The sequence below is a fragment of the Aspergillus brasiliensis genome (genome assembly GCF_001889945.1).
Source record: "Aspergillus brasiliensis CBS 101740 unplaced genomic scaffold ASPBRscaffold_2, whole genome shotgun sequence".
In the NCBI taxonomy this organism is placed as follows: Eukaryota; Fungi; Ascomycota; class Eurotiomycetes; order Eurotiales; family Aspergillaceae; genus Aspergillus; species Aspergillus brasiliensis.
Genome location: NW_027137443.1, coordinates 500,863 through 527,351, shown reverse-complemented (window position 1 = coordinate 527,351; position 26,489 = coordinate 500,863). Strand labels below are relative to the sequence as shown.

Here is a 26,489-nt window from a genome sequence, read left to right as displayed (position 1 = left end):
ACCGCATCGGACTCATCAGGCGACAATATCCAGGGATTCAGTGTATCATTTCGGACGTATCGTATCCTCCGCCGCTCACCACCTTGGCACCACCTTGGCAGGCCTGCCAATCCGGTTCCGCTGAGCGGCAGAGGCTCATCCTACCCGTCGGTCGGGAGCTGCCAAGCTTATATTCTCGGCCCTCTTTGTGATTTGACATCGACTATCCAGTACTGACTGGCAGAGGGAGTGGATCTGGGCAGGTGGCGCACTAGTCCGGGTAGATCCCATTCTCTGCGGGATGGAGCGGGATGGATAAGCTACAATATGGTGAAGAGTGTCATCGTATTATATGCCTTGATAAGCCACATCACCGCGTGGTGGCTGAATAGCACTCGTATCAGAACCTTTCAACGTCGGACACACATCATTAGTACTTGAAGCTATCCAACAGTAGACCATAACAGACTCACCCGTCATGCTTCCGCTAGGAGCCAGCAGTAAGTGGCTTTCGCGCTATCCACATCTAGCAAACTTTGAACTCAGTTACTGCTGAGCCACGCTGGGCATGTGTCCAAGAACACTTGGCATCTGTTGAGAGTGTGGTCTGCGAAGATTCTTTTCGCTGTATATGGGAGCCCAGACAAACCGCTCCCCGGATCGACAGTTGACGGAATCCTAAAGCTATATTCCTTATCTATTCACTCCTCGTTGGCCAGTCATAGCTGAGGATAAATAGAGCTTGGGCTGACGAAGCCTATCTTCAAGTGAAGCAGAGGTCACCAAGCAGGCAGCCGCGATCAGCTCGTATTGCCATGATAATCATCATTGGCATGCCAAACCCTGGTCGTGGCACCGTATTTCGCATCATCAAATCTGCATTTCCTGCCATAATTGTCTTAGATAGCACCATCGATTGTTGGTATCCGCGGGGTTGATAGATCATGGAGCAGGACCACTGGTGGCACTGGTAAGTTTCTGGGCTATAGGGTGGCTTAAAGTTTGGCAAACCAACCTTATCATCTGCCTTGTTACGAATGTGTTGAGCTATAGAGCACGCTATGGGTGGATCGACTAGACATTGATTGGCAACTGCACTGAAGTGGCCTGGAGAGGCTTTGTGCGGTGGAAGTAGCACCGCATGAAGGCCAAGTGACCGGACCCTTTAGACCGGCCAGAATTCACATGACCCCGCTTGGCGATAATTCTAGCTAAAGTCAAACTTCCCATTGCTCCTGATTAATTTACCATAAAGATGACTCGGAAGCATGTCTTCCCGATTGTACAGCAATTGGCAGCTGGTAACATCATAATCAATCATGGCTATCAAACTAACATAACAATCATAACTAACAACGATCAAGCCCACGTCAAAGCAAGCGAGCCGTTTAAGTGTACATCCGGATCTTTCCACTCTTCATATACATGGACCGACGCAACGGACAGGGTGCGCTTATTTGCAATGCCATGCAGCGCAAGCATGACGGTAAGTGGTGCAAGAACAACGAAAATAGTCCAGTGGCAGACTCCATAGCAGACTCCATAACTCCACGCAAGGCCGGTAAACTGATTGTAACAAGCACATCAATGGTGTAGACGAAGATTAAGACTATATTCAAATGGGGTATCTTGCCGCATCTCGTGGTATCGACATTGGTGGCATGCGACTACCAACACCGGCAGCACCTCCTCGCCCTGTACCTGCCCGCAAGTCAAAGTCGGGGTTGTTCTCCAGGAGAACGTCATGTTTCCGCTGGGCTGGAACGGGAGGCGGGCGCCAGCGGGGATTGATAGGCCGCTCAGATATTGATGTGAAGTGGCTTACTTCGCTAGTAGTCGGTGAGCTGGGTCCTTCGGCCATATCTTCCATCGGTTTCCTCTCACCAGTAGCACCTGGTGTCAAGACAGCCGGCAACCGAGGGTTGCCTGCCGCCGACTCATTGGTAGTAGCAAACCGAGGGTCTGCATCTTCAAAATAGTCCGCTGAAGGAGTTCGAGCATGTTGACGAGGCCCTTCATACGCATGGACAGGTGAGGGCGAGGGGCCGGTTCGCGGTTCTTCCGGAGCCCAACCAGCACGTGCAGGAACATAGGATCTAGAGACTGTTAGCATTAAGACATACAGTAGAGAGAATATACAGCTTACGCTGTCCGACTATAGAGGCTGGAAGGACTGATAGGTTCCGGGTAGCCGTCTGCTGATAGCGCATGTGGCTGGGGCTCGAGATGCCCTTCATGCGATTCGTGAGAGCCCATGTGTCTTGGCTGTGGTTGCATTTCGATGGCCTGACCGATCGGACTACCATTGTCGGGAGACACTGCCATGCCAATCGGCCCAGGGGATGGCTGTCGAGCGATGGGCGGTGGGTGGTGATAACCATACTCATCTTCAGGCGGCGGGGTTGGTCGAGGTGCAGGTCCAGGCATGTAATCACCCGGAGGGGGTCCTCGGTAGCCTCGTCCCATCATTCCGGGATGTCCTCCTCGCATTGGACCCATTGGGACACCGTTGGCACCTGGAGGCGGACCCCGGGGTCCTGGTCCTCTATAAGGCCCTCCACGGCCATAGGCCCCTCGCGGTGGATAGCCACCCCGTCCGCGCGCAAACCCTGGCGGAGGGGCTCCTCTCCGCGAACCCACACTACCGTCGGAATACTGATTGCGCAGACGAGGATCGGACGGCGCAGCCTGCGGACCAGGAACACCAGCATCATCAGGCGTAGAGTTATAGGCCACCATATCTCTCCGGACCCGGGTGTACTGGTTATCCGGCATCGGAGGCTCGGGGTGAACAGTCCGTGAGTTCAATGGCGTACGGTCGTCATCACTATCGTGTGTAGTCGTACGGAACGTAGCAAACGTCGGGCCTGTCTCCGATGAGGGCGAAGACCCGGTTATCACAGGTTCCTTCGTATCCATGTTTACTGCTGCTGCCGCTGCATTTTGCCGGTTGTAGAAGTTCTCCCCGCTCATTTCAGCATTTTCGTTGATCCGCTTCTTCCTTGCCTTGCGGCTGACAAGCGTCCGCCGCATTGCACATGTAACCACGCCGCAAGTAACAAGCAGAATCGTCGCAACTAATACAATCCATCCTGCCCAGGCCATATGCGGTACAAATAAAAGAATATCGACCAGGAACGCGAGGAGTGACACGAGAAGGGTGGGAAGCAGTAGGATCAACAAGGCCAACAAATAGCGGGGCGAATGCGACGGTTTGTGAAAATGAGCCGCTGCCGCCATACATAGACAGACAAGTGTGAGGAACGCAGCGACCGGATGGACAATCAGAATGGCCGAGAGCGATCTGCGAGTGCTAGGTGCAATGCTGAATGTACCGTCTTCGGAAGTTATGTCATCTAGACGAGAGTCAGCTGCGATTTCATACAGAAGTTGAAGAGTCGTCAAGAGATTGGTAACAAAGCACGAGAGGAGAGAGAGAGGAGAGGCGACGAACCGTCGGCATAACCAACATGAATGCTGGTGCACACATCGCCCTTGCAGTATCCGAACACGCCATAGTCGATATTATCATGTCTTGCAAGCGCAATGCTCTTGACGATAGGGGTGGAGATGACCGAGATGAGGAGAAGCGCAAATGCGATCAGGAGGAGGATGGTGAGGGGAGTGGCGGGTTTGAGCAGCATGGCGATTAAGGGAGCGGAGCGGCGCTGCAGCCGCGATAAGAAAGGTTGGCGGAGAGACCAAGGGCGAACAAGAGGGAGCTCTGGCGAGCAGCCCTTGAGACTAACTATCTAAAATAGTGGGAATAATAAGAGTGAGCACTTCATTCGAGAAAGGAAACTCGGAGGGTAATTGGAACCGAAAGAGAGGACCGAAAGAACGACTGGGTGAGTTGGATGGTGAATGAATGGATGGCCTGGACTGCGAAAGGCTGTGAGATGATCGAAGGGGAAGACGGCCGGCATGAGCCGCTCGTGATTGGTGAGGGGCCGTCCGTTAGTCAGTCAGTCATTCTCCGCCACTGTGCAACTTCTACTCCCTCTTCATTCTTGCCTCCCAATCATCATCTTAGTATCCTGATCACTGTTGATCAGCTGCATTATCAGACTTCTATTCACATTCATGCTGGTGGCCTTTTATTCCCTGATTCTCTAATTCTGATCTGGTTCTTCCGCCTTCCATTGACCTTGCTGTCTTCTCGTCCTCCCGTCTCCTACCGTGGCTAAGCCGCTATGCGCGCATCCACCACCCTGAGAGCGCAGTAAGCAATCCCCCCTGTTCCACGCCAGGCGGACTTCTGATTCGCTGGACTGCAGATAACGATAATGGGGCCGAGTCCCACGCACCACGAGTCCAACTTGTCTGAAATGACGATGGGCCCGTTTGACATCTCAAAAGCTCGGACGAACCACTCTCTCCTGCGAAAACAACTTGACTAAACTCCATAACCGGGATTGCACTGGGGTTTTGAGCTACTAATAATAGACCCTCGAACAATTATACTACGTACGTAATTGCACATGCGTAACGACTAACGAACAATCAGCAAACCACCTTCCAACAAACCTTCGCACACTTCGCAAGCCCGGGTGGAACATCCCGTCTGACCCCATCTCTCGCTCAGGTACAATCTTGTTTATCCTAAGCCTATCTGGTCACTCGTGCCGCAGACTTGTTTTAGCCAAGGACCGGTTGGAGTTTAGAATCAACTACCGCGGGGAGAGAAATACGGATCCCCGAAGCATACCCACATAAAACAAACAAGCGAGATTTTAACGGACTGGGGCCCACGGAGAAGCCTCGCATTTCTACTATAGTACTATGGGTATACCGTAGGGAATTTCACATGAACGCGATAACGTCAGGGGAATACTCTGACAAAACGCTGACAGGCACACACCCTGACTCTGACATTATGTGCTGTTGCCCGAACACTCCATGGAGAATCAGCGGGAGAATAAAACGTACCCCCTGAACCGTTTTGACGATCGGATCTTAGCATCTGCGAATCCTTGACCTGCACGCGAAGACTAACCAGCACACAATACTTTCCTCATCTTAGCAGTACACTAGTTTCCTACAACATTTAGGCTACCGCCATATTGATATTGCTCCATAATTTAACCCTGTCGTTATCTCCTAGATAAGCTACGGACAGAGCAAATAAGTCGCGACCAGCCTGCACTATGTCTAACTGACAACTCTAAACATAGTACACCTTCGGAGCTCCGAAACGTGAGGTGGGGTAATTGCTCGACACTCAGACGTCTTGGCCTGTGGCCATCGAGCGAGTGGACTGTCTTGTTGCAGGAAGTCAAGTTTGGCGTTCGAAGAGACGACATGATTTTTCATGAGTCCTAGGCTAGTACACAATCTTCTTTCGCAGATAGTAATTAGCTAGGCAACTCGCAAGTTGACTGAATATTCATGTCAACTATTAGAAGACCACCCGGTGAATCCAGTTTGAATCAAAATCCTTCCCCTATTTTCCAATTAAACCAGCCTAAAGCCCCCAACACTGCCAGTGTCCGCCAGGTTATTGCCGACCGCAAAAAGATGAAACAAATCCTACAGGCTACAGCAGTACTGCCGATGAAAGCAAAATTAGACCAGAGACCCTTACAGGAATTTATGCTTAACCTACACTATGTTCAAACCAGTAACTTAATACCACTATTAAGTACTAGTAGTACTAGTATTATCGTATTCGTATCATTATCCAAACTAAACACCCAGATCTCAGTCCTATATATTCATCTCGGATATATACATCACACCATATGCATCTAGTATCTACATCCCCACCGAGTCTAAATATCACCACCACTGCAATTGCAATAAGGAGATAGTAGGAGGAGTAATCTGTAGTCAACACACATTCTCCACATGCAAAAACACCCCCGGCAACCCCGACCCTTTACAAACGGCCAAATCATCCGACACCCGGACCACCGCCTGTCGCACAGAAACGGTTAGCCCGATGGGTCCGCACACAGCAACTGCGATTTCCCCCTTGGCTTGCAAGACGGCATCCTCAATGTAACCGTCAAACGAAGGTCTTCCCTGCTGGAAGGTGATGATCCTTGAGGTCTCGAGGGCCGAATCCGGATCTGCATCTGCATCTGCATCTGGATTCGTGCAGGGTGAAGAGGGGGTTGTTGGTGTTGTTATTTCTTGGATTTTGTCGATGTCGGCGTTGTCGTTGTCGATATATTTGTTGCAGGTGCAGGGACCTGTGCAGGCACAGGATTGTTTTTCATTATTGTTAATATTGTTGGTGGTGGTGGTGGTGGTGATGTCTGGGAGACAGTGTGAGTCTTGGGTGATGAAGATTTTGACCCGGATTTGAATCTTCGTGTTCTGGAGCTTCTGCATCGCGGCTTCCAGCTCGGCCAGAACCCATGACGCTTGGCGGCTTTCCTTGATTGTCCAGATGAAGAGGACTTGACGTAGAGGTAATGACCCGGCGTCTGTGGAACGGTGTGCGACGTGGAGGAATTGGGATAGAGTGAATGTCACACCTGTGCCACCTGCGAGGAACACGACGGAATCGAACGATGTGAAGTCTGGAGCGGAGCTTGCATATGGGCCATCGATTAGAGCAGTGTATGAGCGCTTGGGTTGTACGGATTCGGCGTCTTTGTGGCTGTTGATGGTGGTGCTTTTTGCTGTCTTGATCAGCTTTCGTGTGAAGCCTTTGTGGGCTTTTAGGATGAGGACTAGTTCGTTGTCATGGGACGATGGTATGGATAAGATGGTTGCTGGGTGTGAGAGCTGGAGTCCCAATCGCGGAAGTGATAGAAGGATATGGGAGCCGGGCTTCCAGTTACGGATTTTGCGAGCCGTGATTCGGACTTTGGTCGCGCTGCCTTCTAGGGGTTCTAGTATGGCCTGTGCAGGACGGGAGTTGATGTAGCTGTAGTAGACGAATCGCAGGATCAAGCCGGCGACGTATATGCCGGCGGTGACATAGATGTATCGTTGAGCGTTTGGGGCTGGGCCGGTGTCCAGATGGTAGGAGAGGGCGATGATGAAGCCGAAAAAGGTGATGATGTGCTGTACGACGAAGAACTCATAGCTCATGTGTCGGAAGGGAGCTAAAGTCGTGAGATTCATCCATAGGATGAAAGCATAGGCAGCGATGCCCTTGGTGGGACAGTCATCTGTGTCCCACTCAAGCTTACTTATATGGTAGAGATCCCACCCGTGGTTCTGGAATGCGAAATGAAAAGTCGAGAGCAGCAGTAGCCCTCGAGATACCCAGCGATGATAGATATTCAGTCGGACATAGGGAATGCCGCAGAGCATCCCGATCAGGTTTCTTTTGCCTGCGAGAGCTACAAGGAGAGGTATCTGGGCAGTTGCAAGCCATCCAGCGCGGACTCCGAGGAACTGCCAGTAACCAGCGCCTGCAACATCGTTGTTGATGAACTCAAGAACGATGATAAAGACGAAGTATATGAGGATTATGTATATCGGTCCGAATGGCGGGATTTTGATCCAAGGTGATAGCGCACGAGGGGTCCACTGGAGGTAAGAGGGTTCCCGAGCCAGCGCTGTGATAGTTGCGAGTGTGGACGATGCGACATTGGCAAGGTATGAATTCTGAGTTATATTGGGATGAAGCCTTATTGCGACACCGACTTATTAGCATTATCCGAACCAGATCACTCAAAGAATCCAATATGTAGGCTCACCTCAAATGCCGAACAAGAGAATATACTCTGTTGACGATTGCCACCACAACCAGCAGAACAATAACGCCATACCAGAAATACTCTGCATAGCGTGCTCCTAGAATAGGAAGATACTCTAGGTGCTTCAGCTCATGCAAAAAGGTCTTGACCTGGGTGATATTGGCAAAGTCAACGTCGGAGGCATGCAAAACGCCATAGTACGTCCCCCCGCTCATGCCCTCCATCTGCATTTTGGCAGACGAGTCACCGAGGCGGTGATAAAAATGAATTCACAACCTTTGGTGACGAGGCAATTGGCCGACCACGTTCTTATAGGGCAGTGGGTTCTACTGGAGGATGGATCATATTCCCGCCCCACCTTCGGAGCTTAGCCTTTCTAGCGCCGGTTACGCTTGTCGATATCGTAATAATCTGCTCACAGCACAGTTTTACTATCCTATGAGATTGTTCTAAGAAGTACATTCGGATGAGTGAGGAGTTTTATCGCGGCGGCCTAAGCAAGATGTATGCTATGCACTTTATGATTTGTTCGGATGATGTCAGACTTCGAGTTGATGTTCTATTGGGAAAGATAACAGCCGTTCAATCAAGTCCGTGCGAAGACGCACCTGGAAGCACCATACACCAATTATTGCTAGGCGATTCATAAGAAGGATCCTTGAATCACATGGAATTCGAAAACCGTAGCGGCTTACTGTGATTGGAGTATGTTTTCACCTCTCTATTGACAGAATGGGCCGGGTGTATGACCTCGTCATCTACTGAGGATGTCCGCCTATCAAACGATGATGTATCAAGGTATGCTCCCTCAAAGACAGGCAAGATACAGTTCTCAATGTAGGTGCTCAGCGCATTAAGCTGTGTGTTCAAACCGGCATTTGAGTCCAAATCAAGGCGATATCTGCCCTTTATTCCGGGGTCCTTATCTGACACATCAGATCAATCAAGACCATCAGAGCCGGAATTAGCCGGTCGACTCTGCTTTACTTTACATCTGAAAGAAAAGTACTCCTCAGCATGAGACTGCACTTTTTAACTACCCGTACAACGTCTTGGAGTAGATCAACGAAGAAATAATTCTTAATGTCGATGATCCTGAGTGTCTTAAGTGACGCAGGAAAATGATCAAGGAAGGTTTTTTGATGACCTTCATATGTGCGTTTGTTTGGAAGCCCAAAAAAAAGTGGATGCGGTATAGTGAGATACTTTAGAGAACTAAAATCCTTGAGTGCTGACAACCAAAAACCGCTATTACTCTAGAAGTACGCGAACAGGGCCCTCTCTCTCTATAGCTCCGCTGCAACCTTTAATCTGGTCAGACAGAAAGGGTCTGTAGGGTATCCTTTACTGTCAGGAGCCCTTGGTGTAAATAGTCGATGACCGTTCTGTCGTCTATTGAAGGACCCAAAGGGCCTAAATAGATCAAGACGCTCGAGCTTTAGCGACTGTTTGGATCATTGAAGAACTCGACTGCAGTATGATGACAGCCAAATCGTAACTTCTTTACAGGATAGGTTGTATTCATGAGCCTGTTGAGACCCGGACACTGTGCAATATCTTGTTCATTGGTAAGAGCTGGAAAACAGGGTACATATTTTATATACTGTGAAGTCAGCATTGTTCGTCCCGAAAAGTGTCTGGAGGCTTGTAAGAGGTCTGGTTCTGCTTCGTCTGGGCTGGTCGCCAAGAGCTACAATTTAATTTGTAGACAAGTTATATGTAAGGGGGTTGTTTTGTCTTGGCTTAAAAGCTGATGGCTGGATTGTAGCCTCTGCCTCTGCCTCTGGCATAGCTGCTAGGGCCAAGAGTAGATTCACTCTACCCCTTGCACACGATTTCAAAAGCATTGACAACGTCCCTGTGGTACTCGGGAACTTTCTCCGCTGCTAAACTGCCGACTTTGGGATCAAACAATCGACAGCGAATATTTTGTCGCAAGTGCAGATTAAATTGTGAAACAAAACAATAACAGCCTGTACTTCCGCCTATTAGCCAATGGCTAGGAACGTTCCTCGTAAATGGGAAGGTGGGCACTGCTAGTTATGTTTGTGGGGTGGTCAGATAACTGACGAAGAGTGTGCAGCGAGCGTAAACAGCCATCTCGGCTTGTGAAGGTTTGAAGAATCCGAATTCAAGCTAGGATGGAGCTCGAGACAATCCCGGTCCTGCATACAACCAGCAGCAGATACACTCACGTGACTGACACGTCCATAACTGGGGCCCTGCCATCCAGGGTTTACGTGTTTCTCTCCAAGGTTGCGGGTCGGCATGTGTCCTCCGGTATGTAGTCACTCATCCGGTACCTTAAACGCCTCCAGCCGAGCTAGCTGCAATGATCAGCAGGCCACCGGGTTGGTCTATATGTGTGACACCGCGGATGCTAACATGGCCTGGCCGCTTATCTCGCTCCTCCATTCTGCACGTTAGGTACTGCTTCTTGTCTTAGGTTGGATTCCACCTGTCTATTTACTTAACTATTCCACATCTCGCATCACGATGCAGCGGATCCTATTCCATCGGAAAGGGGTAAAGCCCAGATTGAACCTTCTTCCCCGAGTGGATCTCGGCCAAGCGAAAAGGAGGAAAGTCTAAGGAAGCGGAAAAAGCAAAACATGTGTTCTGTCACATAATTTGTCAAACATCAAACGTTGCCTTGTGCCATGCGCAGTGCCTTCCATTCCCTGAATTGGACCCAATGCCCAAATATGCGAATACTAAGGCGGCGGGGATTGTCCGGGCCTGCCATGCCTCGGCCCTGTCCAGGTATGCAGGTGCAGGCTGGGCAAGTCTTCGAGCACAGAACCATGAATGGCTTGATTTAAGTCCGGTCGTCGCCTCTTGCCTTCATGTTCCTGAACCAGGCTACCCAACCTGGGCCATTCATTCTTTTCTCTCCCAGGCCCTGTCAGACCGGTCCGACTCTATAACGAGACAATATACGGCCTGCTCGGTTGGATTGAATGGATTCGGGGTCTGTTGACGCCTTGGTTTCTGTTGTGTAATTCTGGGACACAACCCTCGAAAATCCTCAATCATGGGATCCTTCACTCTCTCTTTCGTTGTAAACATATTATGCATCTGTTCACTTCAAGTATGGGCAGTGCCCCATGGAGGATGGAGCAATAGCTCGGCTTCGCGCGTTATGTCGCCGTTACAATACTCTCCCCCGATTAATTACACCCCAAAACCCTCGTGAGTCTAATCTTCTTTCCGCGCATTGCACGTTGAAAGAAGCTGACTGGAATAGTGGAATCCCATTTACAATAAAAAACCCGTCTGCTAAACCCTGGCTATCTCAAGCAACTGCTACCGTAGCTCATTCAACGCTTGCACAAGCGACTCTTTGCTCGGCATCCAACAACTCATCTGGCTACTGGTATGAACAGATTGATCATGATGGAGAGTCTTCCTTCATGGATTCGAAGTACAAGGACAACTATACTGTCTTTCGGAACGTCGTCAAAGATTTTGGCGCGGACAATACCGGAAAGAATGACGCAGCAGCAGCCATTACCGCTGCAATTAAAGGTACGGCTAATCAAAGCACTCATATGGAGCATTGGCTAAGATTGGACGTCATGTAGCCGGGCCATCAAACGGCCCTGACCGCGGTTCCTCTTCCATGGGTACTACTGGGCAACCAGCTATCATCTACTTGCCAGCAGGAACGTACCTCATGAAGTCATCCCTGCAGCTGTATGTTGGGACCGTCATAATTGGTGACCCCACGGACCCTCCCGTTCTCAAGGCGTCATCTGATTTCAAGAACGACCATATTATCTACGCCAAGGATCCCAACTTTGGGGGTACGATCAACTTCTACATTGGGATAAAGAACATTATCCTCGACTCAACCAACGTTGGGACTGATAAATCCATCAATTTGCTTGATTGGACCGTTAGCCAGGCAACTCAGCTCACCAATGTCGGGTTCAATATGCCTACCAACACTGCCAAGCACGTCGGCCTCACTACTCAATACGACTACAACAGTAACTTAATTCTGGTAAGATGCTCTGGACGGGATGTGATGGCCTAGTGCTGACAGATTACAGAATGATCTTTGGTTCAAAGGTGGCGCAATCGGCATGAAGTTGAGTGGGCAGCAATGGGTCTTCAAGAACATATCATTCAGTGGCACCACTACCGGCGTTCAGGCTGGAGGGACCGACATTGTATTCTTGGGCTGTCGCTTCGAGCAGGGTACCCTGGGAATTGATGCCCAGGCTACATCCGGATCCCTGACCGTAGTCGACACTACGGGTGTCGGCATGGGTACCCTTATTTCATCGTCTAGTTCGAACACTGCAGGCAATTCTATCGTCCTAGACAACGTTCAGAATTCAGGCGCCACTGTGAAGATAGGGGGACAGACGACGGTGAGCGGGAACGTGGCCAACACCTGGGTACATGGGCATTTGGTAAGTCAATAAGTTGCACCACCTGATTGAGGAAAGCAGGATGATCTGACTGAACTATCAGTATACTTCCAAGAATGCCAAGCTCCAGTCGCAACAGGGCCAGACAGTTACAACGTCGCGTTCCTCGTCTCTTTTGTCTGGGAAGAACTATTTCACCATGGCTCCCCCGACGTATCAAGAGTATGGCACCGGGCAGGTCTTGAACATCAAAAATGTTCCTGGTATCCCAGTTTATGGGGACGGTGAGACGGATGATACTCGGAACATCAACTCTATCTTGTCCCGCTACAAGTCATCTTGCTCGCTCTTTTACTTCCCCGCCGGTACATACATTGTTACAGATACCATTTTCGTGCCGGCTGGTACACGGATCATCGGCGATCCTTATGCCTCGACACTTAGTGCGGTCGGAAGCAACTTTGAGGATGAGTCTGCTCCTCGCGCTATGTTCCGAGTTGGATACCCTGGCGATGTGGGTGTTGCCCAAGTTAGTGACATGCTGTTCACTGTTGCAGATATTCTGCCGGGCTGCAAATTGGTGAGTCATGCCTCTTTCTTGGTTCATGTCTGTAGGACGGCTGCTAAAAGGTCTATCTGCTCTAGGTTGAAATCAACATTGCTGCCAGGTCGCCCGGGGACGTTGGGTTCTGGAACACGCATTTCCGCATCGGTGGAGCAGCGGGTAGCCAAGTGGAGAGTGAATGTACGGATGACCCCAATGACTGCAAAGCAGCCTGGGGCCTTCTCCATCTAACCACTACATCCTCTGCCTACATTGAGAACATGTGGGGATGGACAGCCGATCACGATCTTGATGGGAACAACCCGCAAACCATCTCCACCGGCCGTGGTCTTCTAGTGGAAGGTACTGCCGCGACATGGCTCATTGGCACCGGATTCGAGCACAACACCCTCTACCAATACAACTTTCAGTATGCTCGGAACGTCTTCACGGCCATGCAGCAGAGTGAAACTCCATACTGGCAGGGGCAAGGGAGCAAAGCTCTCAACCCAGCCCCATGGGAGTATCTATCCAGCAGTGATCCGGACTATAGCAACTGCGCTTCCCGCGACAGCAAATGTCGCATGGCATTGTTTGAACGAATCTATGGCGCGTCCAATCTCTTCCTCTATGGTGGTTGTAACTGGGTCTTTTTCAACAACAATGGTGATTGCAGTGGTGACTGCCAGACCAATGCGATTGAAATCGCCAATTCGACCTCGATCTACCTTTATGGAACTAACACGAAGAGCACGACCAACATGGTTCTTGAAGGAACCAATGTCATTGCTACTGAGAGTGATAATGCTGGCGGTTGGGGAGGAGTTATTGCCGGATATTTGTATGATTCGTGAACGGCAACGACTGGGGTACATATGAGTATAATTCCTATCCATAGTACTAATTTTAATTATGAACTATAGACTGGACCACACTATATCCACTGATAGAATGGGAGCAAATCAGGTGTATTTCCTGGATTGTTGATACTAGTACTACTTTTGTGGATTGTGTTGGACTAGATATATATCTCTGGAAGCCATACCCGCAAAGTCCGGTGTACGAATGAATCTGCATTGTTAGTCGAGTCAAGGGTATCCAATCATGCTTCTGCTATGAGTCAAATCGTCAATTGCAATCCTTTTGGATAACCTTTTCACTATCACACTGTGAGTGATGGGAACCGTGGGTGAGAAACAAAGGGTCTGAGTGGATCGGGCCGCAACCTTGGATCGGGCGGTGGCTCTTGAATCGAGGCGATCCATCCATCAAGGGCCAACGCAACTCCCGTCACACACTCTTAGCCTAGTCTCTGACAGCTTGAACATCACGTCTCCCTGACAACATCCTCCAATCACTGTTGACCATGTCGATGATCCCAAGGGCTAAATAGGCACTAATGCCCTGCGCTGTCCGATCGGCCCTTTGCTCCTCGGGCTTGCGGTGGCTGGGCCGAGGAGGCTGGGAGACCATCGCCAGCCGTATAACCAACCACCCCAACCGTGATGCCAGCCCAATCCAGCATCGTCCCTTGCCTTTTTGCTTGCTGCACTTGCCTCTTATTACCTCGTGGGCAGGTACACGGTCTGCATCTGGGGGAATGTTCATCGGACACGTCCACAATCCGCACTGCAAGTGAGCTGGTCACCGCATACATTCCTCGGTTGAACTTCGGCCGCCATGCTCGCCCCGGGCTCTGGGAATGTGAGTCTCAGAACTGTCAGTTGTAAGTTGCCTCTGCATAACCTTGGCACCCAGCCAAGGGAAAGCACGGTGTCGTCTTCGAAATCAGGCTGACCGACGACTGATCCCCTTCACAGCTAGTAGACCACAGTTAATGCACTCCCAGTCGCAACAGTCGATCGCCGCCTCCGACGATTACTACTCCTTCTCAAGCCCTTCCTCAAGTGCAAGATCCCGAGCCAGCGGCAGTCGACTCACCGTGGCGCGGTATGCGACACCAAACTCTCATCCTCCGTCTCGAACACCGTCGCCGAATATCTCTCGAACGCATCTAGCCCCACAGCCGGCTGGTGCACGATCGGAGCATTCCTTGAACGTTTCGAGCGAGAACAGGAATTTCGTTACACCCCCTTCTCAGACGATCCGTGCAGTGGAAGAGGAAGACCCTCAGTCCAGCCCCATGTCAGATACCACGAGTCGACAGGAACCCAGTGACAGCTATGCGGGGCGGCCGCCTACTCCTGGGGTGGATGACTCGCCATACATTCATTTCGCCATCAGTCAACTTACGCGTGATGAGGAAGTTGCCGGGCCCAGACGGCGAAGCTCGCTCGCCAGCAATGATAGTCCTCTCGAGCCACTGCTCTGGGACGAAGGATTGGGCTGCTTCATACGCTCACCTGGGCAGTCGGCAACGCCGCCAGCCCGGCAACCGCAACAATCTTCCGACTCGATTGGGAGGGCGCCTCAAAACTCGGTAGATCCAGAATCGTTTGTTGCCGTTGAACCCCCGCATGACAGCCTGCTGTATCCGCCGTTGGACTATGTGCCTGTAGTATTACGGTCATGGGCACTGGCTGCCATAATCATCTGTTGCCTGCTCATGATTGCTGGACTGAGCTTCTGCAATGTATGGTCGCGGCGCCATGATGGGCTCTGGGACTATACTGGACTAGGCGGTTCGCACTACTTTGTGATGCAATTCTTACCGCAAATTTTGGGCATGGTCATTACAATCTGGACCTTTGTGATCCAAGCGGCAGTGTATAGGATAATGCCGTTTGCCATCATGGCTTCAGAACGGCCGCTTGGTCATGTCCTTCAGAGCCTGCCTATCTTGTCCCGGAACTTTCTGGTACCGGACTTCTCCTACTTTCGGCATGGAGAGGCAATCGTCGGCTTCTCTTTGTTCACCATGTGGCTGTCCAACTTGATCACACTGCCACTGCTAAGTTGCCTCTTCCAGGCTAAGTGGTACTTGATGGATGGAGAGGGGACGTGGCGATGGGCCTCAGTTTCGGCGGTTGGCTGGACCCTCGTGGCAGTCTATGCGTTTTTGACCATTGGCCTGCTCCTGCTCATGTTTCGTTTCGTACGCACATGGTCGGGCTTAATGTGGGACCCTGTGAGTCTCGCCGATCTGATTTCCATCATCCAGCGATCGAACATCTTGCACGACTTTGAACAATCGGAAACGCTGCCAGACGTAGGCGAATCGCTCGACCCGCGAATCCTACGATTGGGCTACTGGAAGCTGTCAAACCGTGCGGATATATTCTACGGGATTGGCGAAGTCGATGCACCAGTTCGGACGCCGTCGTTACACCGAAAGGAGAAGAACCTTCAGATGCAGTCGCACGGCTTGTCTAGGGTATCATTCGACGTTGAGCAGCATGGTCTCGCAGAAAAGGAAGAGTACTATCAACATCTGTACTCGCCAGCTATCCGCTATCGCTGGATCCCATGGTTTCTTCGCGACGGTTTTGTCGTTCTATGGACGGTAATTATTTGCGCCTTGTTCATTGCATTCGTGTTGGTCAGCTTCATCCACGAGGCGATCAAAGACGGATTCCCTCCGCGTTTGCCAACACTGCCCTCTACTGGTGCTTTCTCATCTTCCAACTTCTGCTATAGCTTCGTTCCGGCTTTCATTGGGAATGTCCTCTTCCTAGCATGGCAGCCTATCGACGTCTATTTCCGTGCGTTGCAGCCGTTCGCGGCTTTAGCTGCTCCGACCGGTGCTCGAGCAGAGCAGAGCCTTCTACTGTCTTACACATCCTGCTTCCCCTTCCAGGTGACGCTAGTGGCAATCCTGAACAAGCACTACAAAGTGGCCTGGATCTCGTTCATGAGCACGGTGTCTGCGGCGATTCCTATCCTGGCCGGTGGGATGTTCATCGCCTTGTACCATCCGTCTGACGGGACAATCCTGATCTCCGCTCTGATGCCTGCGTTCTATGCCATTGTGGCTTTCTGCGCATTATATATGGTGTCTTTTCTGTGCATATGGCCCCGTCGCTGCCGCCGCTTGCCACATGACATTAGCACCTTGGCTGATCAGATGAGCTTCCTATACCAAAGCCCACTGCTGGCCGATAAGATCTTGCGTGAGCCTAGAAGCAAGGCGGATCTGGTCACTCGCTTGGTGGTTGCGCCCCCTGGAGATCGAGAGCATTCCATGTACGGCTTTGGAATCTATGTGGGCCGAGACGGTAAAGAACATCTGGGTATCGATCGTTTCGACCGTCCTGGCCGGGCGGATATGTTGATCACTACCGGCTATTCACGATAGGATGCTACTTGAGTGTCCGAGAAAAGTGTCTGTACGATGACTGGGTGGTTGTCTGCTGAAATATGCGGCTTTAGCTGCAGTTGATTTTCATTTTCGATGGTTTATGCGTTATGATCAGCGATGACTTTTACGACAGAGCTGTATACCCTTCGACTCTTGCATCAAGATGATGATATTAATGATAATGTGGTATAGCGATGTACTTATGATTAGATGATGATGTTTCATGATTTATGTTGTCTCTGTTTGCTTGCTCGGGAATTGTGAACTTTACGATGGAATTTTGTACTTGATATCCTCAACAGCATTGCGGGCGATGTGCCCTTTTACATGATAAAATGATTCCTCCATATAGACATGGAATTTTACAATGTTTTCTCTTGTGTTTGAGTGTAGCATTATGCACGGCTATGCCAACATCTGATCTTATCCAATGATAAGATAAGCTGACTCATGCGCCACGTGAGCAACGATAAGGCAATCGGTTGACACTTGACAGGCCCGGTTTCTAGCGGCTTTTGATTCCGCAACGCTGGATCTGCACAACGTTTATCGCGATACGGACCCTGGCAGCCAGAATATCCAGTGGATCGGCCATTAAACTATGGGCTTGCTAGGAATCGTTCCAGAAGTGCTAGTATCTGTGCTTGTGTGGGACGACTGTTCGACCCCGACTGCTTACACCAACGATTAGTCTGATGCTCATCTTGCCGCCTGATCGAAGAAGCAATATCCGTCATGGTATACGGGGGGAAGCCGAGCACTGGGTGCCAGAATTGTCGGAAACGACGCATCAAGGTATGCTGCATAGGCGAATACAATAATTCATTGCTAATAGTGTAGTGCGATGAAACCCGTCCGCACTGCAGAGCATGTGTTCGGACAGGCCGGACGTGTCCGGGCTATCCTCATCCGTTCGATGTCATGTTGAGGGATCAAGTGGCATTCCACCGCAAAAAGCGAGATACGCCTAGTAAAGTCTCTACTCCGAAGATGGAAGTGGAGTCAATTCGATCTTCCCCTGCTCCGGTAGCATCCAGCGATGCTTTGATTAGTACCACATTTAGTGCAGATCTTCCGCAGTCCGGACCATTACTGCGCACTGCGCAGCCGGAGGTCCCAAGGGCGTTGACCATGCCAACGGATCATACGGTGACTGCCATGTTCTTCAACTCGTACATCTACTCGCCTAGAGATCCGCTGATTCTGCGGGGTTTCATGGATATCTTGCCTGATGTTTTCTGTTACACTCAGCCTGGTTCGCACCTACATGTCGGCACTTTGGCCGTGTCGTACTTTTCTGTGGCTGCTTGGACAGGAAATCGGTCTTTTCTGCAGTCCGCGCATCAATTGTTTGTCAAGGCTATCGCCAAGACTAGGGAAGCGTTGCAGGGTGACATTACCCACAATGTGGATGATATTTTGATGTCCATCCTTTTGTTGTCTACTTATGAGGTATGCTAGCACTTTGGCTTCTGTGGATGATAGCTAACGGACAGTAGGAGTTTTGCGCTATCAAAGAAAATAGGTATCCAATGAGGACGCATCTACGAGGTGCTATCGCTCTAGTGAATAGCAAACGGCCTGAGCAGCGATCGTCAATAATATCGTTGATCTTGGAGAATGCGGTTCAGGTCCAACTGGTACGTATCATAGTCTTTTTGACAGCCGCAGACTAACCAGAGCAGATCAAATCATCCAAAGGCCTAGCCTATCCCACCATGCAGACCCCAAACCAATGGCCCCCATCTCCAGCAGCGCCACAGTCAGCATCGTCACAGCTCCTAATGATCACCTCGGAGCTGGTCGGTCTCCGCCAAGCATGGGATAGATTCAACGAAGACGGAGCCAACCATGTCGACGACATCCACGATATCCTCACACGGGCCTACCACCTGGACGCGAATCTAGAAGCCTGGAACTACGCACTTCCTGAACACTGGAAGCCACTCCCTGCGGTTGTAGTTCCCCAGTCCGTCCGCGAAGCCGGCATGTACAAGAACCGCTGCGACTGCTACACCGACCTTTGGATGGCAGGAACGTGGAACTTCTACCGGGATTCCCGGATCGTCGTGCAAAACATCATCCTCCGGTGTCTGCGGATCCTACCGGATGGTGTGCTCCCGGAGCAAATTCAAGCGACGATGGATTTGATCGAGACTCTTGCTCTGGATATCTGCGCCACTGTGCCGTACATCCTTGGCAGCCAGACGATGTCTGTGCATGTGAGCCCACAGAAGATTGAGTATCCGGAAGCGGATGGACGGCGGGTGACGACGCCTCACTACCCGACTGCTGCGCTTGTGGGGGGATGGATGGTATCGTCTCACTTGTCGAATCTGGAATTGCTGTGTCTGAGCGAGGAGATGAATACGTGGATTCGGGCGCAGAAGGAGCGCGTGCTGCAGATATATACCTTTGGGGGGTCAAATAGTCAGTCAGTACAATAGTATAGAATTGTATATAGCTTGAGATGAATAATGACGATGTATATTGTTTTATTAGTTAATATCATGTTACTCATAATGCAGACATGGATACAGATCACATGACCGCGACTTTCCCGATTGGTCATCATCTCCGCAGAATCTCCAACCAGCAGACTCATCTTTACCAGGACAATCACCACTGCCATCTTATACAATTCTTTGTACCATTATACCTCAATACCCTCTACAACCACCATTGTCACTATAACCACCACAACCAAAGCAACCACTACTACCACGACAATCCACCTCACATATAACCACCACACCACCACCAACAACCAAAATGCTCTTCTCCTCACTCTTCTCCTCCACGCCCTCCACGCCCTCCAACCCAGACTCCCAATCCCAATCCCAATCTCAACCTTCCTCAGAACAACAACCCCCCACTCCCTCCAATCCCTCTAGTATACAACGATCGCCAACAGAAGAATTCGACCCCCCGCTCCCCAAACTCTGGACTCCCAAAACCAACCTCAAACTCCTCCTGGGCGGCCTCGCCTTCTTCACCTTCAGCATCTACAGCACCCGCCGGGCCATGAACCGCAAACTCCTCGCCAGCATCCCACCATACTACACGAGCAGCGTCTACCACAAACCGAAAGTCAGCGGCGGGGCGGAAGCATTCGAGGCGCTGCATCTGGCGACGATGAATGTGTTGTCGTTTGGGATGATGAGTGCGGGAGGGTTGTTGTATGCGTTGGATATTAATGGGGTGGAGGATATGAGGCGGTTTGTGAGGAAGGGGATGGTCGAAGGGGATGGGGCGTTGATGAGGGGGGAGGATAAGGAGTTGGAGAGGGAGGTGGAGGGGTGGGTTGCTAAGGTGTTGGGGGAGAAGTTTGGGAAGGAGTTGCAGAGGGAGAGGGAGAGGGAGGAGAGGGAGAGGAGTGCAGCAGTGGCTGCTGCTGGGGAGAAGAAGGAGTGAGGTGGAATGATGATAGATGTATATACCCTGTTTTATTGAATGATCTCTACTCTACTTTTATGTTTCTTGTATGGACTGGTATGGGCTATGTATTATACTGCATTCTGCATAGGTGATCGGTAGGACTACTGTACATTATCGGTCGAGCTTCTCGTATCGTTCTCGTGCTGTTTGCTTCGTCTTCTCCAGGAATTCGTCGTACCGGTTGCGCGTGTTGCGGCCGGCTTCTTCTGTGGCATCTCCTAGCTTGCTGCCCTGCGCTCCTAAGCCCACGCCCTGTGCGTATACCTCGGTGGCTATCGGCGCGGTCATGCCTGTGCCTTGCGCACCCAAGCCAGCGCCGGTCCAGCCCATCTTGCTGAGGAGAGATGCTCCCTTGGATGTGGTCTGCACCGGAGGCTCCTCTTCCTTTGCCGGGGGCGGGGCGGGGCGGTTCTTCGCTGAGGGCTTGGAGCTGCCGAATGCCTTGCGTCGCTCCCGTGCACGGTCACGATACTCGGTTGGTGCCGGGATGATACCGTGCTTGATGAGCTTGCCCGTCGCCTTGGCTACCAGTTCCTCATCTTGAAGATTTCCACGATGGAGCTGACTGAGACGCTCGTGGCGATTGACTTCTGCCGACGATTTGAACTGGCGCATGCACAAGTAGCAGCAATTGCGGTTGGGATCTGCGTAAGACTGGGATGGTGGAGCCGGTGTATCGGATGGAGAGCCGCCGCGATCCGAGCCATGTTCTGTGCTTTTGTCGTCCCCGTCCTTCTTCTGAATTCCATGCAACTCGGCATGGCGGTTGCTCCAGAACTGCAGATGCGATGGAACGGCCATCTTCTTGGCACCGGCGGCAGCCGCTGCTTCCGCCTTGCGCTTTTTCGCTTTATCTGCTTCTTTGGATTTCTGGTCGGATTGGCCGGCTGGTTTATCTCCCTTGGGATTATCCAGTTCCGCCGTCGATACCGTGAGCTCATTGGCGTATGCCTCTTCATCCCAGTACATAAGTTTGAGCGCCGGGTTATTCAAAGGACTGAATGTGAATTTTTCATTGCCTGCAGTGGGATTGAGCACCGGAACAAATACACCCGCGTGGATGTAGCTGACCAGAACTGGTCGGGATGATATGGTGAACTTTTCGAATGAGTTCAGACGTGTAATAGCAGCTTGGGCATCCTATCTAGCGTTAGAAGTCTCCGAAGTCAAGGGAGATAGGCTTACCTGGATAGTTGCAAACTCGGCGAAACCGTAGCGCCAGCTCTCGTTACTGCGACGGTCTCTCACCAGCAAGACACGACGGATGGAGCCCTCCCTGGCGCCAAGATTGGAATCACCCGTAGTAGAAGCCACCTTCGCTCCCTTCTTCCCATTGCCTGGTGCCTCGTTCCCTGACGCAGGACGATACAGCTTGGCAACACCTTTGGCCAGAAGCTCTTCCGTTACCGTAGGCTCCAGTCCCCGGAAGAGAAGGAACTGAGAGGGTTGATTCTCCGGTGCAGCATCATTGTCGCCATGGTTCTCCACCTTCGGTGCCGGCAACCCAGGGGGGCCTGCGGGGCCAGCGTCTACTTCAATTAGAAAAGTAAGCAAATCGAAGCCAGCAACGTACCAGGTCGTGGCGCTTGGCACCTGAAGCATTTTTGGCGAGTAGAGTAATTCACAATGCCACACTGCATGGGTTAGCTTCATGCTTAAAATCCTTTGTGAAACATACCATCATGCAGTTCCAGTCCGCCTCTGCTCTCGCACGAGCACGGTCCTCCCTCTCACGGCTATATGCAATGCGGACCTTGGTGCCGCGGTCGTCCTGTGCGCTGGGTCCATGTAGGTAGATTGTAGGGAAGTTACGCTCAAGGAATGCGCGGGAGAGGCTTAGATTCCGAAACCTCAAAAACCCGAGTTGACGGGAAAGCTCTACCCCCTGTTAGCACGGCAGCAGGATAAGCTAAATCGAACTCACTTGTCTGTCGATCACGAATGACACGAACGTCATCCAACCCCTCCACATGATAAAACTCTTTCAGCTCGTTGGTAATCTGTAAACCACGTCGACCGGAACCCGGTGACATGCAATCTCAGCCTCTTGCCATCAAATGATGTTGTGGCGGAGCACCGCTCCGAAGTCCGCAACAAAAATCAAGGGAAAGGAGTTGTCGAACGTCTTCTTCCACCATGTCCACCGGTAGGCCATCCATCATCACCTCTCTGCTTTCGTGTCCGAAATGCGGTTGTCGGCTACGGCGAGGACTGCGGCTGCGGCTGCGACTGTAGCTTCGGCTCCGACTGTGGTATCCTGGGGAGCGATATCCCTCACGGTCACGATCCCGGTAGGCTGGTCTTCCCCGCCTTGGAGGAGGCGAGCGCGATGAGCGCCGTCGAAAGTCATCGCGATCCCCACTGCGGTAACGGGGTCTGTCGTCGACTCGGTCTCTGGAGTATTCGGGTCTTCTGTCCGCCGCAGGCCCACGGGGAGGCGAGCGTGAGAGATCTTCTCATGTGATTTGAGTCAGTAACAGCTAGATCTGAAGAAGCAAGTTGGACGCTTGTCCAAGGAAAGCATGCGCTCTGTGCTACTGGTTGCGGGGAGGAGAGCGTATACCGCCAGGCGAGCGCGATCGGGAGGGCGAACGATCGTCGTACATGCGGCCGTCCCGGTCGTCACGGCGGGGCATAGGTCTGTGGGATGGACCAGGCGGATACCTGGCCTCATCCGGATGAAAATGAGACATGGCTGCGATGATGGGATAGAAGGAGGTTGTTTGGGGTGGAAGATGAACGGATCATCTGTTGAAGCCAGAAGCCCGGAGCCGGCAGAATCTGACCGCCCGTGCAGCTCATTTACTAGAGCTATTCACTTTCAGACTGTCACTAGCAGGCGGTGTATTCAGTCTAAACGCCTAGTTTTCATTTCTTTTTCCTTTACCACATTGAATCTTTGCGTTATGGCATAATGTCCTACCTAGCTCACCATAGACACTTGGTAGAACACCACATTGATCTATCCAAGTTGCTCTACACAATCTTCGTGGCTAATGTCTGACTTGTCATCGAGCCATAACATGCTTTTTGACAACTCTAGAAATGGCATTCATCTGACTCCGTCTCGGCCCTACGTGTAGTGATATTAACTGTTCCCCGGACTGCCAAGTGCTGTTCAGCTTCGAACTGTCGTTAGTAGAGCCTGATCAGGTGGCTTTCCTAGCGTGAAGGCTGTTGCTGTTCCTGTGCCAAAGACGGCTAAGCCGGCCATTAACTTTCAGCTAGCGGATTCCATTACTTCATATGGGTAGGGTTGTGCAGTCAATTTCAATTTTATGTAACGGATGTTTGGATTTGTAACGCAAATTACACGCCAGTCTATATGTTGATTTACTAACTACGGAGTACTGAATTCAAGTCTATGCTGAGGTCCGCTATGATAACGTGATTATTTTCAAATCGGAACAACTTTTTCGAGTGAAATTTTAGATTTCATGTAATGGTTTTGAAATAAACACACCATCCTTACATATGAGTAAAGGAAACATATTAGCCCGTCGGAACTCTACAGTTGCCTGTTCGAGACATCTCCACTCAGCCTTGTTGATGATGGTGTCTTGGCAGCCAGCAATCTCTTCGCCTGTTGCTCCGAGAACCTGTAGTTTATCCAGAATTCCACTGATTCAAATATCAGTGGCTGTGCCAGATCCTTAACTTCTGTCATGTTGTCACCAGAGCCGTTGTAGAAGTTATGATTCGAATGAACGTCCCTTGCTCGGAAACACGGAAGGGTCTGAGTTCCGGCTGCCCCATAGGGCTGAGCCTCTGCCATGCCAATAGAACTGCACAGTAAGATGCTATTTCGGATCTCCTCAATGTTAGTATTCTGCTGCCTGGCACAACTTTCCAATCGGAATCCCCCGTTTCATGGACCCTGACGGGGTTCACTCACTAGTTTAGTCGAACGAGCCACAATGCAATCACAATCAGATACTCGGTAATATCTCAGGCAGCACAAGTCAGGGCCGAGGATGTCTACGTGCTGCGCCTTGCCTGGCTTGGCCCTGCCACCTCAGATTTTGCTGTGCTCCAATTATGCATTCGGGGAATTAGTTAAAAGTAGCATTCAATAAGCGCTAATAGTGTGTTCCGTTCATCAATTTCTTATAAATCACTCTGGGGCACCCACATTCACCATGCATTCTCGAGTTTGTGTTATGCTAGACGTGTCACTTGGTGCAACCCAGAGCAGACATGAAGTTTAATGCACTCTTTACGGCTCTAGCGGCCCTGGAGTATATCTCAGGTATATTTTCCGATCTCGGACTTCTTCATGCAGAACTAACTCATGCTTCTCGGTCATAGGAGGAGCCGCGGTTCCTACAGTCGCCGACCTCACATACGCAGACATCTCACCACGAGCATTGGACAATGCCCCTGACGGTTATACACCGAGCAATGTATCCTGTCCGGCAAGCAGACCGACGATCCGCAGCGCGTCAACCCTGTCATCGAACGAGACAGCATGGATCGACGTCCGGCGCCGGCAGACTGTTTCAGCCATGAAAGACCTTTTCGGCCATATCAACATGAGCTCCTTTGATGCTGTCTCATACCTCAATAGCCACTCGTCCAACATCACCAACCTACCCAACATCGGCATTGCCGTGTCTGGTGGTGGCTACAGGGCACTAACCAACGGCGCCGGCGCACTCAAGGCATTCGACAGTCGCTCGGAGAACTCAACCCAGAATGGACAGCTCGGTGGTCTTCTGCAGTCAGCCACCTACCTGTCCGGTCTGTCCGGAGGTGGTTGGCTCCTGGGCTCGATCTACATCAACAACTTCACGACCGTCTCCAACCTGCAAACCTACAAGGAGGGTGAAGTCTGGCAGTTCCAGAACTCCATCATGAAAGGCCCAAAGACCAACGGCCTGCAAGCCTGGGATACAGCCGGGTACTACCGCGACCTGGCCAAAGTGGTCGCCGGTAAGAAGGACGCCGGCTTCAACACCTCCTTCACGGACTACTGGGGCCGCGCACTGTCCTACCAACTGATCAACGCCACCGACGGGGGCCCCGGCTACACCTGGTCATCCATCGCATTGACCCAGGACTTCAAGAACGGAAACATGCCCATGCCGCTCCTAGTTGCAGACGGCCGCAACCCAGGCGAGACCCTCGTTGGCAGCAACTCGACCGTCTACGAATTCAACCCCTGGGAGTTTGGCAGCTTCGACCCATCCATCTTCGGCTTCGCTCCCCTGGAATACCTCGGATCCCACTTCGAGAACGGCGAGGTACCATCCGGCCGATCCTGCGTCCGCGGGTTCGACAACGCAGGGTTCGTCATGGGAACCTCCTCCAGTCTGTTCAACCAATTCATCCTCCAGCTGAACACCACGGACATCCCATCAACCCTCAAAAAGGTCCTGGCCAGCATCCTCGAAGAACTCGGCGACCGCAACGACGACATAGCCATCTACTCTCCCAACCCCTTCTACGAGTACCGCAACGCAACAGTCGCCTACGAAAAGACGCCCGACCTGAACGTCGTCGACGGCGGCGAAGACAAACAGAACCTGCCCCTGCACCCTCTCATCCAACCCGCCCGCAACGTGGATGTGATCTTCGCCGTCGACTCCTCAGCCAGTACCTCAGACAACTGGCCCAACGGCAGCCCACTCGTCGCCACCTACGAACGTAGTCTAAACTCCACCGGCATCGGAAACGGCACTGCATTCCCCAGCATTCCCGATAAAAGCACATTCATCAACCTAGGCTTGAACACCCGCCCGACCTTCTTCGGCTGCAATAGCTCCAATATCACGGGCCATGCGCCTCTCGTCGTCTATCTGCCAAATTACCCCTACACGACGTACTCGAACAAATCGACATTTCAACTCAAGTACGAGATCTCGGAGCGTGACGAGATGATCACCAATGGTTGGAATGTGGTTACGATGGCGAACTCGTCGAGGAAGTCTTATGCTGATTGGCCGACTTGTGCGGGCTGCGCGATTCTGAGTCGCTCGTTTGATCGGACCAACACTCAGGTGCCGGATGTGTGCTCGCAGTGCTTTGAGAAGTATTGTTGGGATGGAACGAGGAATAGTACGACGCCGGCGGCGTATGAGCCGAAGGTGTTGATGACGAGTGGGGGTGTAAGGAGCTTGTCGATGTCGAGGTTGGTTTCGGTTTTGGGTCCGTTGGTGGTGGTTTGGATGATGTGAGCTGAGGTGGGGATTGGGGTATCGATTGTGTATGCTAGGTAGATTATGAATATGAGT

At 51.4% G+C, this 26,489-nt stretch overlaps 8 protein-coding genes across 8 annotated transcripts; 4 read left to right on the top strand and 4 right to left on the bottom strand.

Moving 5' to 3' along the window:
* Nucleotides 1–1,270: 1,270 nt before the first annotated feature.
* Nucleotides 1,271–4,074, bottom strand: ASPBRDRAFT_168636 (putative pH signal transduction protein PalI). The gene is made up of 3 exons (XM_067619646.1): nt 3,434–4,074; nt 2,126–3,335; nt 1,271–2,075 (listed from the first exon to the last, which is right to left on the bottom strand). The coding sequence occupies exons 1-3, from the start codon at nt 3,621–3,623 to the stop codon at nt 1,595–1,597; spliced, it is 1,881 nt and encodes a 626-aa protein (XP_067482826.1). The 5' UTR covers nt 3,624–4,074; the 3' UTR covers nt 1,271–1,594.
* Nucleotides 4,075–5,808: 1,734 nt separating this feature from the next.
* ASPBRDRAFT_118237 (ferric reductase family protein) lies at nt 5,809–7,867 on the bottom strand (the record flags this gene model as incomplete). The annotated part of the gene is made up of 2 exons (XM_067617155.1): nt 5,809–7,567; nt 7,638–7,867. The coding sequence occupies 2 exons, from the start codon at nt 7,865–7,867 to the stop codon at nt 5,809–5,811; spliced, it is 1,989 nt and encodes a 662-aa protein (XP_067482825.1).
* A 2,331-nt stretch (nt 7,868–10,198) lies between these two features.
* ASPBRDRAFT_373938 (uncharacterized protein) lies at nt 10,199–10,703 on the top strand. Its single transcript, XM_067623720.1, has one exon. It carries the CDS (start codon nt 10,333–10,335, stop codon nt 10,615–10,617), a length of 285 nt encoding a protein of 94 aa, XP_067482824.1. The 5' UTR covers nt 10,199–10,332; the 3' UTR covers nt 10,618–10,703.
* Nucleotides 10,704–10,779: 76 nt separating this feature from the next.
* On the top strand, nt 10,780–13,414 carry ASPBRDRAFT_117236 (glycoside hydrolase family 55 protein; the record flags this gene model as incomplete). The annotated part of the gene is made up of 6 exons (XM_067617068.1): nt 10,780–10,829; nt 10,885–11,165; nt 11,222–11,643; nt 11,693–12,058; nt 12,120–12,596; nt 12,662–13,414. 6 exons carry the CDS (start codon nt 10,780–10,782, stop codon nt 13,412–13,414), a joined length of 2,349 nt encoding a protein of 782 aa, XP_067482823.1.
* An 826-nt stretch (nt 13,415–14,240) lies between these two features.
* Nucleotides 14,241–20,232, top strand: ASPBRDRAFT_118194 (uncharacterized protein; the record flags this gene model as incomplete). Its single annotated transcript, XM_067617151.1, has 6 exons — nt 14,241–14,286; nt 14,381–16,722; nt 17,932–18,270; nt 18,318–18,458; nt 18,504–19,214; nt 19,528–20,232. 6 exons carry the CDS (start codon nt 14,241–14,243, stop codon nt 20,230–20,232), a joined length of 4,284 nt encoding a protein of 1,427 aa, XP_067482822.1.
* Nucleotides 20,233–20,367: 135 nt separating this feature from the next.
* ASPBRDRAFT_116751 (putative G-patch domain protein) lies at nt 20,368–22,415 on the bottom strand (the record flags this gene model as incomplete). Its single annotated transcript, XM_067617013.1, has 6 exons — nt 20,368–21,396; nt 21,442–21,788; nt 21,830–21,890; nt 21,935–22,134; nt 22,181–22,294; nt 22,334–22,415. The coding sequence occupies 6 exons, from the start codon at nt 22,413–22,415 to the stop codon at nt 20,368–20,370; spliced, it is 1,833 nt and encodes a 610-aa protein (XP_067482821.1).
* Nucleotides 22,416–22,417: 2 nt separating this feature from the next.
* ASPBRDRAFT_191797 (uncharacterized protein) lies at nt 22,418–22,930 on the bottom strand (the record flags this gene model as incomplete). Its single annotated transcript, XM_067620405.1, has 2 exons — nt 22,418–22,708; nt 22,820–22,930. 2 exons carry the CDS (start codon nt 22,928–22,930, stop codon nt 22,418–22,420), a joined length of 402 nt encoding a protein of 133 aa, XP_067482820.1.
* A 1,523-nt stretch (nt 22,931–24,453) lies between these two features.
* Nucleotides 24,454–26,432, top strand: ASPBRDRAFT_116595 (uncharacterized protein; the record flags this gene model as incomplete). The annotated part of the gene is made up of 2 exons (XM_067616998.1): nt 24,454–24,505; nt 24,565–26,432. 2 exons carry the CDS (start codon nt 24,454–24,456, stop codon nt 26,430–26,432), a joined length of 1,920 nt encoding a protein of 639 aa, XP_067482819.1.
* Nucleotides 26,433–26,489: the final 57 nt, after the last annotated feature.